The 14,145-nt window shown below is 52.9% G+C and overlaps 4 protein-coding genes across 4 annotated transcripts; 3 read left to right on the top strand and 1 right to left on the bottom strand.

Annotated features, from left to right (window-relative positions):
- Positions 1–612: 612 nt before the first annotated feature.
- Positions 613–1,089, bottom strand: KVR01_013484 (uncharacterized protein; the record flags this gene model as incomplete). The annotated part of the gene is made up of 3 exons (XM_044794186.1): positions 613–837; positions 900–973; positions 1,038–1,089. 3 exons carry the CDS (start codon positions 1,087–1,089, stop codon positions 613–615), a joined length of 351 nt encoding a protein of 116 aa, XP_044637565.1.
- An 883-nt stretch (positions 1,090–1,972) lies between these two features.
- KVR01_013492 (uncharacterized protein) lies at positions 1,973–3,382 on the top strand (the record flags this gene model as incomplete). The annotated part of the gene is made up of 4 exons (XM_044788580.1): positions 1,973–2,218; positions 2,293–2,418; positions 2,481–3,069; positions 3,138–3,382. 4 exons carry the CDS (start codon positions 1,973–1,975, stop codon positions 3,380–3,382), a joined length of 1,206 nt encoding a protein of 401 aa, XP_044637573.1.
- Positions 3,383–4,001: 619 nt separating this feature from the next.
- Positions 4,002–6,395, top strand: KVR01_013500 (uncharacterized protein; the record flags this gene model as incomplete). Its single annotated transcript, XM_044792911.1, has 2 exons — positions 4,002–4,040; positions 4,254–6,395. The coding sequence occupies 2 exons, from the start codon at positions 4,002–4,004 to the stop codon at positions 6,393–6,395; spliced, it is 2,181 nt and encodes a 726-aa protein (XP_044637581.1).
- Positions 6,396–9,701: 3,306 nt separating this feature from the next.
- Positions 9,702–13,752, top strand: KVR01_013462 (uncharacterized protein). The gene is made up of 7 exons (XM_044790001.1): positions 9,702–10,342; positions 10,421–11,161; positions 11,235–11,647; positions 11,713–11,877; positions 12,008–12,136; positions 12,276–12,603; positions 12,790–13,752. The coding sequence occupies exons 1-7, from the start codon at positions 10,158–10,160 to the stop codon at positions 12,935–12,937; spliced, it is 2,109 nt and encodes a 702-aa protein (XP_044637543.1). The 5' UTR covers positions 9,702–10,157; the 3' UTR covers positions 12,938–13,752.
- The last annotated feature ends 393 nt before the right edge of the window (positions 13,753–14,145 follow it).

Raw genomic sequence — 14,145 nt, 5'->3', positions numbered from 1 at the left:
GGGATGAGAGCAATCAATTGACCGAAATCTTAGAAGCTCAGCCTCCCCTGAGCCTATGGAGTTCCAGACAAGGCTGGAGTGTCTTACCTGAAGGAGCAAGTGTCTCCATCTTCCAGGGGAACTTATCAGACGGTGAAGGCTTAGCGGTGGACACGATACTGGATTACCTGGGTAGCAGGGTAGGCTGACAGGCAGATCTTACGAATCCAAAGGTGTACTTACGGTCTCATACTCCTAGGTACCATATACATGCTTCCGTGGTCGAATGCCTCAATGAGTTACGCGGGCTATCCTTTATCTTCGTACACAGTGGCTTCAAATGTTGCAAGCATATTCTAATCTGTTCGTGTCTGTTCTGACACGGGCTCTCAACTATCATCACAAATGGGACTGGAAGAACGAACAGCAATACGAACGGACTGCACTCTACGGAATGTTGAATTCTGTGGGTGTCATCGTAGTCAAGTGGGCAATTCAAATTGTAAATATTGGATCAATTTTCTATGACGAAAGTAGGTGGCGGTTCTACATGTTGAACGCCTAACCCATCATGTTCCCTAATTCTGAGAAAACAGAATACGTGATCCAACTGGAAGCAATGGCATCTCCAACTTAAACCTGCGCTATGCACTCAATCTCGATGACTGTGCCGTCTCCTGGGGGAAGCGCCTGCAAGCACGAACGCGATGGCATGGGCTTGGGAAGGAAGTCAATGTAGACCTCATTCATCGCCGCGAAATCCTTCATGTCTGCAAGGTAGACATTGTACTTGACCACCTGCTCAAGAGATGATCCTGAGAGCTCCAAGACCTCCTTGAGATTTTGCAGAACCGTCCTCTGGGAAAAAGACGCAAGATCAGCCAAGATTTGATTGAGAGAAGAAAAGGTATCAAACTCACTGTTGCTTGCTTGATCTCACCAGTGGCTGTTTGGCCAGCGAGGAAGACAAGACCGGGGACTTTGACTGCAGGGCCTTTGGTTCATGTCAGCCACCTGTTTTCAGGGCATATGCGTGTATAATTGTTGTCATTACTCACAGTTGTGAGGCTTGGGGGGGAACTTCTCGCTCGAAATAAGTTGGCGTGACATTTTGGCTCTGACAAGGAATAGTATGTGGATATGGGCTTGGGCTTTGTGTGTGTGGTGTGGTAGAGACCCCGAGATAGTTCAAAACAGTGCACAATGAGTAACTTGGTTTGCTTGTCAAAAATACATTGGTCTTGCTCTCATCTGTTCATTTTAAGTATCCCAACAGAGACAGTGGCAATTTTCATATCGGTAGGGCAGAGGAGCTCTATCTCCAATACGATTCACGCCGACCCACCTGCAATGCCAAGTCTAACCTTTCGTGGCTGACTGGGAGGAGCTCCTCCCACCCGCGTCTAATACGAAACCTAGCATGGTGTGTCCCATGTTCGGGAAGGCTGCATACAAGCTAATTTGGTTTGATCGAATATGCCATTGATTCGACTGCCGTATCGCCACATAGATCTGATAAGAGAATGGAGATCTCGGAGGAAAGCAGATCTGCAGCAATGGGGGAGGCGGAGGAGGACGGGGAGGAGCAGGAAGCTGCATCCAGCTTCTAATGAGATTAGATTGCCGCAGGGAGGACAGGGAGGACACTCGGCACGTGGAGGACCCGCGTCGAGATGGAGGTCAGGCGAGAGTGCGAAGCAGAGCAGGGAGCAACGATTGTTCCTGGAGAAGCCCGAGTGAGCATCCAGGAAATCAGACCATTCCGGCCAAGCTTTGATGTCCCTCAGCAACCGTCCGCAGTTTCATCGTGCTATTCGAGGTGAGAAGCCTACGCGTGTGTCCTCTTCGCCTGATTCCGAAGTGATCACACCGATCATCACGGTCAAGTCTGCGAATTTTATAAGACAAGGCTGCGCTGCCCCGGAACATTGTGAAATAGCTCATCATCAACCCAACAAACACCCTTCTCCAGACAATTCCAACAGAATCAATCATGGCACCCACTGCGCCCTTCAACCCGCCGGCTGCTGATTTGCCTGGCAAGCCATCCGTTCCAGAATGGATCCCCCCTCCGGTCACGCAGGAAAAGCATGACTTTGCCGAGCTGTCGTCAATCGACTTGTCTCTGCTTGACTCGGACGACCCAGCAGTAGTCGATGGCCTGGTGAACCAGGTCAAGAGGGCCATTCGCGAGGACGGGTTCCTTTTCCTTGAGAACTACGGCATTTCTCTCGAGCAGGTGAGAACAACAGCATTCGCAATCCCCGGGAAAATGGGGCGACCCATGCTAATCCGTGACTGTCCGATCCCCAGCTCCACCGCCAATTCGCCCTGGCCCAGTACCTGTACAACAACATCACAGAAGAGGACAAAGAGAGGCTTATCTTCGATCCGGATACGGGACGGTGGTCTGGTTACAAGCACCCATATGGCTTCAAGGTAGGAAATTGGTGTTCTTATGCACTTGTCATTGGGATATCTCACTAACTCACGCGTTTCAGCGTCACCGTGGAGTCCCCGATGGCATCGAGCAGTTCAACTGGTACACTCGCGAGTGGGAAGACATCAACCGTATCCCCAAATGCCTGCACCCCTTCATGGATGAGATTGAGGAGTTCTGCAACTACCTGACCAAGTCGGTCAACCGACGGATCCTGAAACTCTTTTCCCGCGTGCTGGAGCTGCCCGACGACTACCTCTGGGACAATGTCCAGTCTCATGGCAGCCCAACTGGTGAGGGCTACTTCCGCCACGCCCTCTTCCGGCCTGTGGAGGAGACAACCCGAGAGAAATCCAAGGGACTCCGAATGCACGGCCACACCGACTTCGGACTGACCACGCTGCTGTTCTCGGTGCCTATCTCGTGCCTGCAGATTTGGGGACAGGACGAGAAGTGGTACTACGTGCCCTACAAGCCCGGCGCGCTTGTCATCAACATTGGCGATACCCTTGAGATCGTCTCGGGCGGACACTTCAAGGCCACCCGCCACCGTGTCTTCACCCCCCCGGCCGATCAGCTGCACGAGGAACGACTCTCACTGGTGCTCTTCAACAGCTCAGTCGGTGACCTGCGCATGACACCGGCAGCTTGTGAGTACAATCTTCAAGATTCAAGGAGTAGAAGTGGAATTTATGCTAACATTACGACCCATCTACAGCCTCACCACTCATCCAACGGGAAGGCTGCGTCGAGGAGCAGGGCGTCTACAAGGAGTTCAAGAGGCTCACGGAGCAAGGACAGCTTGTGCCCACAAACCGTCAATGGCGGGAAATGCAGATTGCGCAAGCCACGGACCCAACAGACACAGAGCGCAACCGTGTGGGCGCCGACCAGATCGTCGTCGACGGCAAGCTCATGCAACAACGAGAATATATGGGTGTCAGGGTTGTGCTGCCGGTGTAAGAAGGTTGCAGCAGTGGTATTTCTCTTTTCTTGGTTCAGCAATTGTACATAAAGATACATACTTAGTAGGGCACCATCCCCAATACATCACGATCAATAACTAGTAAATACTTGAGCACCTAGTCATCAATCACCTATCGTATTTTAAGTATGTTTATCAACATCGTGGTCTTGAGCGCTTACCACCGTATGAAGGCGCCATGTATGTCCTCGGACGTATACGGAATAGAAGCGAAACCAGTCAGCTAGTCAACAATTTCTCTGTGACAAGGCTGTCTCTTTTATTCGTAATCTCTCGTCCACCCGCAGCCCGACACCCGATCTCGGGATTCCGGCGGGATATCAGAGACACGTATGTAGGCTGGCCTGGCTGCTGGCGCACGTATCCGGGCAGGGGTCCCATAGACAGGTTGACAGGCTGACTAGATTGTAACCGGGCGCATGTGGTTGGCTGAGAGAGGCTGATGCGTCGTCCTCCCACCCCACTTAGATACTGAATGCACAATCCCGGCACGCGCCCCAGCAAGCCGGGAGGGTCCATTCGGTACCCACCTTGCAAGCGAGTTGATCAATGCAGATAGCAGGTGCAGAATGCGGGGGGGAGACAGCAGGGACAGACATGGCTGGGACATTGGTAGAGACGAGAGATAAGCAGGAGGTAGGAAGTTAGACGGGCCCGGGGGGCAGGCACAGCATGACAGTGACGACCACAACCACCGGCTGCCGGCCTGTCTGAGGGCTGAGGGCCGTCTGCTCTATCGACATTCCCCATACCAGATGAGCCTGTAAACCACCGACCCGGCTGCTACTACAACACAGTATGTCTCTTGTTGCATCGCTTGCAGGGGAGCAGTCCCATCAGCCTTTCCAGTGCCCAGACTGTCGGGCCCGTTTCACCCGCCAGGAGAACCTCAAACGCCACGCTGCACTTCACACTCGCTCGCAGGAGAAGGTCTCCTTCCCTTGTGGCTTCTGCCGTACCACATTTTCCCGGAGGGACCTGCGCCTACGCCACATAAAGAGGAAACATCCGGAACAGGACGATGGGTTGCCACCAAAGAGAGCACGCCGCTCCCCGCCAGCGGCGCCCTCGACCGACCCTGACTGCTCCAGTAGCGAGGCATCCGAAGACGCAAAGACTCCCTCAGCCTCGCTCTCAGAAAGCCAGTACAGCTTGCTCTCTCAGCAGTGGGACAAGGACATGCACCTGGACCTGAGCGACGCCGCTTGGAACATCGAGCTGTCTTGTGTGGACGACGGGCGAGGCCACCTCCAGCACGACTACCAGTACCGCCAGTCCCGGGGAGGCATCGCCTTGTCCACCAGCTTACCAACGAGTGCTGGGGGCGATGACGTTGTTCATGGCCGGAGATTGTTGGCGACGGGCTCCACACCAGCTGCCAGTGTTTGCTTTCCACATGCCACCGCCGACTTGGACCTGGCCATGTCGCTTGGCACATCCGGGCTCGACTATGATCATGGGCCCGGCGTTCAGATGCCTTCACCGGCGGCGGGGCATACGCAGACCTCCTCACCCGAGGCCAGTCCAGATACTGTCATGTGCAACACACATATCCCCGACGGTCTATCGCCCAGGGACCTAACCTACGTCCAGGACGACTGGTACCCCTCAGGCTCGCAGATAGTCCGCGGCCTTGACTTGTACTTTATCCACATCTCACACTTTGTCCCCTTCCTCCACCAACCGACCTTCGACGCTGCCCAGACCGCCCCTTACCTGGTGCTCAGCATGCTATGCCTGGCCTACCAGCACGGCGAGGACCCCGATCGGGGTGATCAAGCCGGCTCCGGCAGCAGCATATCACTACGTTGCTTTCACAGAGCCCGGGTCCTACTCGCCACTCAGGAAGAGAGTGATGGCGACTTCACACACAACCTCTCACTGGTCCAGGCAAACCTGCTTCTCGAGATCTGCGCCATCATGTACCTCTGTGGGAAGGACTCGGCATACGGCTTGAAGATGCACTCGAGGATAATCTCGCTCGCACGGTTCAGCGGGTTGACCCAACCGACGCCGCCAGAGGTCGCGGCGAGCCAGGACTTGGAAGCGCTTTGGGGGGGATTCATCAAGGCTGAGTCACACAAACGGACGCTGTTCGCCGTCCACCAGATAGACGCGCTGCTGTACCAATTCCTCTCCATACCCCGTTCGCTCTCGCACCTCGAGATCAAACATGAGCTTCCCTGTCCGGAGGGCTGCTGGACCGCGCGGTCTGCCTCCGACTGGGCGTACCAGCAGCTGGTGACGAGGCAGTCCACGCCCCCGGTGCAATACGCCGAGGCTGTCCGCCGCGTCCTGTCGCCCGAGCCGGACCTCGAGTCGCTCCCGTCGTTCGACCCTTACGGCGCCATCAATATCGCCCAGTTCCTGCTCTCCAGCGCCCGCGAGGTATCAGGCTGGTCCACCATGACGGGCCGGCTGAGCCTCGAGAGACTGGAGCCCCTGAGGTCATCCCTCGTTGCCCTTGGGCCTTGCATCCGGCCCTCGCGGCCGCAGACAGGGTTCGACGCCGGCGGCACAGATGGCAGCAGTGGCAGCTCATCAATACTCGCGGCATCGCGGGAAGCGACCTGGGAGATGGCCATGATCGAGCTGCAGATCTGGTCGCCGTCACACACCTGCGGGATCGTGGGGGGCAGCGTGGATGCAGTGCTCAAGGAATCGACATACCTGGCGTCGTCGAGCGAGATCCTGTTTGGCGCCGAGACGGCCCGCGCCACGCAGCCTCACATAGACTGGTTCCTGCGCTACCTCGACACGACGCTGAGCCCCGAGTCGGAGCCGCCGTGGGTCGCACTTTTTGCCTTCAAGGCGTTCCTGATCGCCTGGCAGCTTGTGCGCAAGGGCGTTTCGGGTGCGATGCAGGCAGTCGGGGTGCTCGACGGCGACGCCGTGGGGGCTATAGAGTGGGCCAAGGGGGCGTTCCGGCGCAGGGAGCGCTGGTGCCTTGGGAAGTTGATATTGGCATGTCTGGATGTCTTGGAATCATGAGATAGCGATTCATGAATTGAAGTTCCATGCCGGCTTGGAGAAGCTGAGCGATACCACATTGGGAAGACTGCAAAATTTTACCTTGCATATTGTGATGGTCTTAATGGTGCTGTATCCAAGCCAGCATCTCGCCATATTTTCCGTACAACTGCGTTGGAACAACTGCAAGTTCCATCTCGGGGTCTTTGACCAGTGATCCCTTCCAGACTATGGTATGTGTTGACTGCTGGATTCACTCAGGTTTGTGTGGATGTAGGTTGCTTCATTGCTAGGTTTGGTGGGCATCAGTTGCCTGTACCTGTCTGCTAAGTACGTGCTACCGGTATCTGCAAGGAGCATACCTACTCAAGTACTTAAGTAAGTAGGTATCAGCTCCAAAACAACGCATCATACCTGAATACCCACCTATTGTGTTATAACTATTGTTATCGACATCGTATTCTTTCCAAGCGCTGGGTCTTGAGTGCTTACCACCGTATGAAGGCGCCATATATGTCCTTGGACGTCTACGGAATAGAAGCGAAACCACATAGAGATCGACGAGCTTGAACTAGGAATAGATGTAAAAGATCCTGGGTCCGAAGAGGCGGGAATCTCAGAAGAGCCAGCCGTGGAGCTGGCAGATGTCTGAGATGTGACACTGGGACGCATGCAGGTTTCCGTCACCGTTGTCGTGAGAAAGCCAGATTCAGCTGAAGTAGTTGATCCTGGGTGAGTTGTGGCCCAAGTGGTAGGGGACAGAACAAGCTGGCTACCCGAGGTAGACACTGATGCCCAAGTGGTTTGAAAGCTACCGCACTTCACAGTGGTCTCAACACAGAGGACTGTCTTGACGTAGATAGATGTGCTTCCAGGGCAAGTGGTTGAGAGAGTAGTGACCGAGACGGCAGGTGTGCTACCGTTAAATAAGCCCCAACCATCTTGTGAAGTAGGAGTTAAAGGCGCCGTAATAAGAGAGTCTTGTCCTGAGGTGCCTGTGGTCATCGAGCACTCGGAGAAGCCGGGGGGGATGACAGTCGACACGTCGGTGCGAATAGTCACAGGTGTAACACACAGGGTGTTCAAGGTCACTATAACTGGATCAGTTTACAACCGGGATCACCAGTGATGAGAAGCTTACTGGAATTGAGTGCCCCGTGTGAGACACCTGCGAGTAGCAGGCCAAACAGGAGCAATAACCACATGGTGGCGCAGCTCTTAAGGCCTTTGGGTGATCTGCTCGAAGGGGACGCTTTCAGAACTGCCAATCTCGGTCGAGCGCAAGTGCTTCTGACAGATTCTGGAGGAGCAACGTGGAATGATGTTTGGGTTTTAGAAACCCAAATGTGACTCAAGATTTCTCCAAGGGATGGGCAAGAAAGGTAAGGATGAGCCTGCAGGTTGTTGGCAAGCTTTTCCAGGGGAATTGGCAAATGTTGGTGCCGGGTACTTTAGACGTCTCAAGTCTGCGGCAGGAAGCTTGGGAATGTGGGCAATTTCAGAGAAGACAGACAGAAGAAAGGGACAGAAGAGTTGAGCAGGACCAGAGGGATGCTTGACTTTTGAAATGGACAGGATGTGTGGAAGTCCAAGTGGACGTATTGGCAATGGAAACTTGCATAAATTTCCTCGGAGCCAGCAGGCGACTACTCTATTGCTCCATGTCACGCAGATGATAACGGATACTGTCTTATTCGAAGAAGTTGAATCAAGGCGACTTCTGGCAGATACCTAGGTAGCCCTCGACCGTTTCAAACTCGCACGGAAAATCCAAGGTGTGATTCTCTTTTGGTTTATCACAGATTGCTCTTTGCCCATCTTATGTTCCCTCCCACTCTTTACGTGTAAATGGATTTAAACCGAGATAAATTTTACTTTCCCGCCAGCCATGATAATAAAATAAGATTTGTTTGAAATCCTGTCACAAGAAGTAGTATTCCGGTTTGGGAAATCAGGAGATGTTGTGTGTTCCTGAGATGAAGGTGATACTAAATGTGCTTCTACCATAAGCACTCAATGAGTTTTTCTTTTCAGAACCAAAAGATACTGTAACTAGTTTTGCTTCTATTCCGCATACGTCCGAGGACATATATGGCACCTTTACACAGTGGTAAATGCTCAAGACCGGCGATGCGTTAAGGGCAGATAATTACCAAAGCATCTGTAAATATCTCACTGCTGCATGGTCTATGAGACATTTTCATAGTCATCTACAATATGATCCTTATATGAAAATTAATTTGAGCTCATTCCTAGCACAGTCCTTATCGTCAGTTGCGTAGGGAATCTGCCTATTTTCTCCCCATGTTTACAAACACTGGATCTTAAGCGTTTAACTATGTATGAAGGTGCTATATACATTTTGAATAAATGGGGATTAGAACCGAAACCACGTATGTGTGTGTGGCTTTTGCATGATGTGTTTTGACAATGTGCTGCGTCATAATAATATTGTATGCAAAGAGTGTTCTTGAAGCCCCAAAACAGCACCAGAACCTCAGACCGAGGTTCTAAGCACGGTTATGATGTTACAGTACTCCTGGGGGCGGGTCACTTCCCAGTTGCGGCTTTACGTACGGCACGGCCACTATATATGAGTGCGGATGTTGAGGAGAGACGACCAGTCATGAATGCATGAACCAAACAGCGGTGACTCGTTCTGTGCTACCCACCGCCCAGCTTTTGCTGTCTCGGACAATTGTGTGAGCCGAGGGGAGCCGGTGCAAACACCTGGGCTGGTGCTTGTTGTCTGTTCTGAGAGGAGGCTGGTCAAGCTGCGCGGGGTTGTGCAGGATTTGAACAAAACTGGGAACGAATCTAGACCGGGATTAAAACATTTGGATTCCTGAGCAATCGGGAATAATACGCGGTAGCCCAATTGACTCGGGACTGGGGCCAGTTTTTATGTGTTGTGGGTATTATCACACTACAGCAGTAGGGCAGATGTTGTTTATTGTGGACCAAGAGTCAGTCTGGAGGTCATGCGGCTCAATATTTGAGGCCCGCTGACGCTGGGGCGTTTGTCAAGCTGCCATTGCCCAATGACCTGGCAGGGACTGGGGTCTGCATGGCCTGCAATCGCGATAAGAGCTCTCGCGGAGGTGCAGGCTTGGCACGCTTTGCCCCCGTCGACTAGGGCTGGCAGGCTGGGTCGAACCCACCGTCGAACCCACCGTCGAACCCACCCTGATGATAACCTGAGTGGCCCACCTGCACCACTCCCGCCTTGTTACAGAATTATTTCAGGGCATTCCCCGTCTGCTGAGCCATCTGCTGCAGCCACTGGAGGGCTAACTTGTGGGTACTTGCTCCTTACCTAGGTATTCTGTCGATAACAGCAGTGGTGAGCCGAGTGAGCCCGGCCAGCCCAGCCAGCCCAGCAGCCCAGCCAGCCCAGCATTGGACTCGGGCTGGGCCTGCATGCCCTGTTGCCGCGGCATCACGCGGCCTGTTGGCTTGATTTCCCCTGCTGCGCGATTCTGCATCATTACGTATTGTCCTGCCCAAGCCCAACAAACAGCACGGCCCTTGGCCGTGGGTTTGGTTTTCCTGCTGCCCTGCTGCAGATAAACTCGGCCGATAAAGAGTCTGGCCATCACCAGATCCTGCGCGGCGGTTCTTTTCTTTTCCGCTGCAACATCAGCCGGGGCAGATATTTTCAAAGGATCCCTCGGCCATGTCTGTGTAGACTCTGATCCTGGACTAACAAAACCCTTTCTCCCCGACGACAACAACACTCGTGTGTGCCCCCTCCAACGAGCCGCCTCCAGTCCACCATCCTCCATGTCAGGAACCAGCCGCAGCCGCAACCCCTCAACATGGGATCAGTATGAACGTGGAGGGTCGCCAGGCCGTGGCAGCGTCTCCTCCAACGGCGGCAGGAGCGTTGCATTCGACGACGAGTATCTGGACCGCAGCTCCAATGCAGGCCCTGACGATCGGGACCTGAGCAGCTCGCGGCGCAGAAGGTCCGTAACGGCGGCGACTCGCCCCCCAGATCACTGCTTGACCAGCCTATACCATACTAAAAACCTGTCGCTCCGCAGATCTTCCGTCACGAACCGACTCTCGGCCCTTGGCAATGTTGGTGGGGTCAACAGCATCCGGTCCTTTGCGCGAAGCTGGCAGCGGGCTGCAGCTTTCCAAGAGGTCATCCCCCAGCGGTCGTCCTTCGTGCTCGCTCCCGAGCAGGACCCAATCGGCGCCCATGACGGCCTACAATATGGCACGCCCGACGAGGAGGTCGGCCGTGCTGGCTACCCCCACGGCTCCGCCCCGCGCGTCTCGCTTCTGCGCCAGCACCTCGAGGCCGCCCCGGAATCAGCTGTGCGAGACGACAGCCCCGAGCCGGGCATGAGCGAGGCCCGCCCTCTGCTCGAGCCCGGGAGACACCCCAGCATCGCCTCCTTCCGCGACCGCGAGCGCAAGGCCCTGGGCGACGAGCTGCGGCGGACCATCTCCATCAGCAGCGGCACTCCCACATCGCACTCCATCTTCGCCGTGCCCCCGCAGCTGGCTACGCCCGACATCGTGGGCAGCTACAACGATTTCGTGGGGAGCTATGGGTCCCACCGCACCTATGGGACCGTCGCCAGCGACGACAGCTTCAGCAGGGCGTCCATGGCTCAGGCCGCTGAGATGTGGCGGCAGCAGCAGGCGAGCGGTAATGTGCCGGACGGGGAGACTCAGCCGATCCTGGTAAAAGAGGTCGAGGATCGTGACGGGAAGATTGTCTTGACGGTCGAGGGACAGAGCACACTCCCTCAGACCATTTTCAACTCTACAAAGTAAGAAACCCCCTGAGGCCCAAGGCTCTGGGTGTTGATGTTGGTGCTGATGCTGACTCATCTTTCCCATCAGCGTCTTGATCGGAGTCGGTCTTCTGAGCTTGCCAATGGGCATCAAATATGCTGGCTGGCTGTGTGGGATGCTCATACTGTTTGGAGCAGCCGCGGTCACTTCATACACGGCCAAACTACTTGCCATGTGCATGGACCTAGACCCGAGTCTGATCACCTTCTCAGATCTCGCCTATATATCCTTTGGGAGAAACGCGCGAATCGCCACTAGTATACTGTTCACCTTGGAACTTCTCGCGGCTTGTGTTGCTCTTCTGGTCCTTTTCGCCGACTCAATGGAGTTGCTCTTCCAGGGTACATTGTCAGGGACACAATGGAAGATGGTCTGTGCCGTTATTTTGATACCCCTCAACTTCCTCCCCTTGCGCTTTCTCAGCTTCACTAGCATCGTTGGCATTGCGTGCTGTTTCACAAGTAAGTCTACACACCAGTAAACCAACACGTGCCCCTGGTTACTTCGGCTAACACTACTTTTACAGTCGTTGCTCTTGTTATAATCGATGGTCTTATAAAGCCACATTCCCCAGGCTCACTTCTTGAACCGGCGACCACATACCTGTTCCCTGCGAACTGGCTAACTCTGCCCCTCTCGTTTGGGCTCTTGATGTCCCCTTGGGGAGGCCATGGAGTGTTCCCTAGCATCTGTAAGTTCATTCCGTCATCATGTGCTCCAGATTGTTGTGGAAACCCAGACCGTCTCTGCCCTCCTTTTCGGAGCGAGGGCTGAGCAACCCCTGGCAGTATCATTGCCTAATCGCTGACTCGGTTGAACAGACCGGGATATGAGACATCCTCACAAGTACGGCCGCGCGTTGAAGGTCACGTTCTCTTTCACTTATCTGCTCGATGCTACAGCCGCCGTTGTGGGAATCCTAATGTTCGGTGACGACGTGATGGATGCTAGTAAGTGAACCGATGCTGCACTTCCACCTTGACAGACCATCTTCCATCTATATGTTATCAGTCTCATGGGTTTATCCGTGAACACTCCCTTACTGCAATTTTGGATATATGATCTTTCGGCCTGCTAACTGAATGCTAGTCACTTCCAATATCCTCACTACGTCTGGGTACCCCCAGGGCATCTCATATATCCTCTGCGGCGCCATCGCCATCATTCCGTTGACCAAGATCCCACTCAACGCGAGACCCATTGTCGCCACTCTTGAAGTGTTGCTTGGTGTACACCAGCAGGCCCTTGCCGAGTCGTCGACCATAGTTGGCATGTCCAGCTACTTCAGGGGCATAGCAAAGGTTGTCATCCGCATCGCGACGATCCTGATATTCTTGGCCATATCCATCGCTTTCCCAGCTTTCGACAGCATCATGGCATTCATGGGCTCTGCACTTTGCTTTACCATCTGCGTCACGTGAGTCGGATACCCACCCCATCGCCACTTTCCATTTCCTGTTTCCAGTTTTCCAACTTCAGTCTCCCGTTTCCCGTCTCCCTCTCACCCGTTCTTGCCCCCTTTCTCTCGGCTGCCCTCCCGTCCACTTTGGAGCCCATTTGGAGGCAATAGACACATCTAGCCGTCGACTGACGAATCGTACAGCTTGCCCTTATCCTTCTACTTGAAACTCTTTGGTAGAGACATCTCACCGCTTAAGAAGGCTTATATATGTATCATGCTGGCTATGTCTATTATCCTCTCGATTATCGGCACTATTTTCTCCTTTTTCCCAAAGTCTTTTTTCGACTAACCGCAATCATTGCGATGCCATGGGTGGGTTGGCACTCTTGAGAGATCGGTCAGTCAGAATGGCAGGGAGAAACGGGGGGGCTAGGATGAGAAGGGGGGAGGGGCAGGCAATTGGGGATCGTGAATGCTAGAGATCGGAATCGGAGATCTGAGCACGAGGAAGTGGACATCACGAAACGGTATTTACCAAACCTTTTCCATGATTTCAGCCACATTGCCAGCCGGCCAACGCAAAATATACCCGGGGTCACGAGGTACTTCGTCAGTACATATCTGATTCCTGGCCCCGCAACCGCATCCTTCTACTCTTCGGGTCTCGAAATTGAACTAAAGCAAGCTGTGAGGCCGCCGTGACCCCCATGCGAGGATGCTGCTTTCCCCCCATCCCCTTTATTTCGAATTCCCTGTCTTCTTCTGCTCCATTTTCGTCCGTATTCCATTCCACTGTGTCGTCCTGCACGCAAAGATCACCGGATATTCTCACGGCTTCCTGCTTGTTCTCGTGGTTCACAAAATGGATAAATTCGATGAATTAGATCTTCTCTTGATCTGGACTTCCTGGGAGAGTTTCAGGATAGTAATAATGACGAAAATGAAGATATGCTGCTGGCGCAGTCGACCAAGGATCGCAGAGACCATCTTGGGAAGATATGGTACAGGTCTGTCTCGGTCTATTTACCTACTTCGTCCATGGGACCCGGTCGAGTACTCGGTATCGGGACGCAGCAAGCGCTTTCCGGCTTCCGGACTTTTGGAGTCACATTGTTGATGATGAGACCTTAGCAATCCCCCCCCTTTTTTTTTACTAGAAAAACTCTTTAACCTAGCTAGACCTAATTAACTTTAACTTATATATAGTTTTACTTTTATTAAAGATATATTTAAAGATATATATAATATTTTTATATAATAATAAATATTAAAATTTAATATTTATAGTAGAGAAATAAAGGGGGTAAGTAGTTAAGTTTAAAAAGAGTGTATTAAGTTAGTTAGTTACTAAGTTAATTATAGGCGGGCTAGGGTGAAGGCCCTAGCCTTAGGTTTAAGAACCTATTAATTAAGCTAATAACTAAGTTAAAATCCACTTATATATACTTTTAATAAGCTTTTATAATATTTTAAAAAAGTATAATTATAAAAGTTTTTTAAAAGTATAAATAAATTAATTAAATTTTAATTAATTAATAATAATTATAATATAAGTTT

Source organism: Diaporthe batatas, assembly GCF_019321695.1.
Source record: "Diaporthe batatas strain CRI 302-4 chromosome Unknown Contig00027, whole genome shotgun sequence".
NCBI classification, from domain to species: domain Eukaryota; kingdom Fungi; phylum Ascomycota; class Sordariomycetes; order Diaporthales; family Diaporthaceae; genus Diaporthe; species Diaporthe batatas.
Note: the sequence above shows the minus strand (reverse complement) of the source record. Positions and strands in the feature narration are given on the sequence as shown.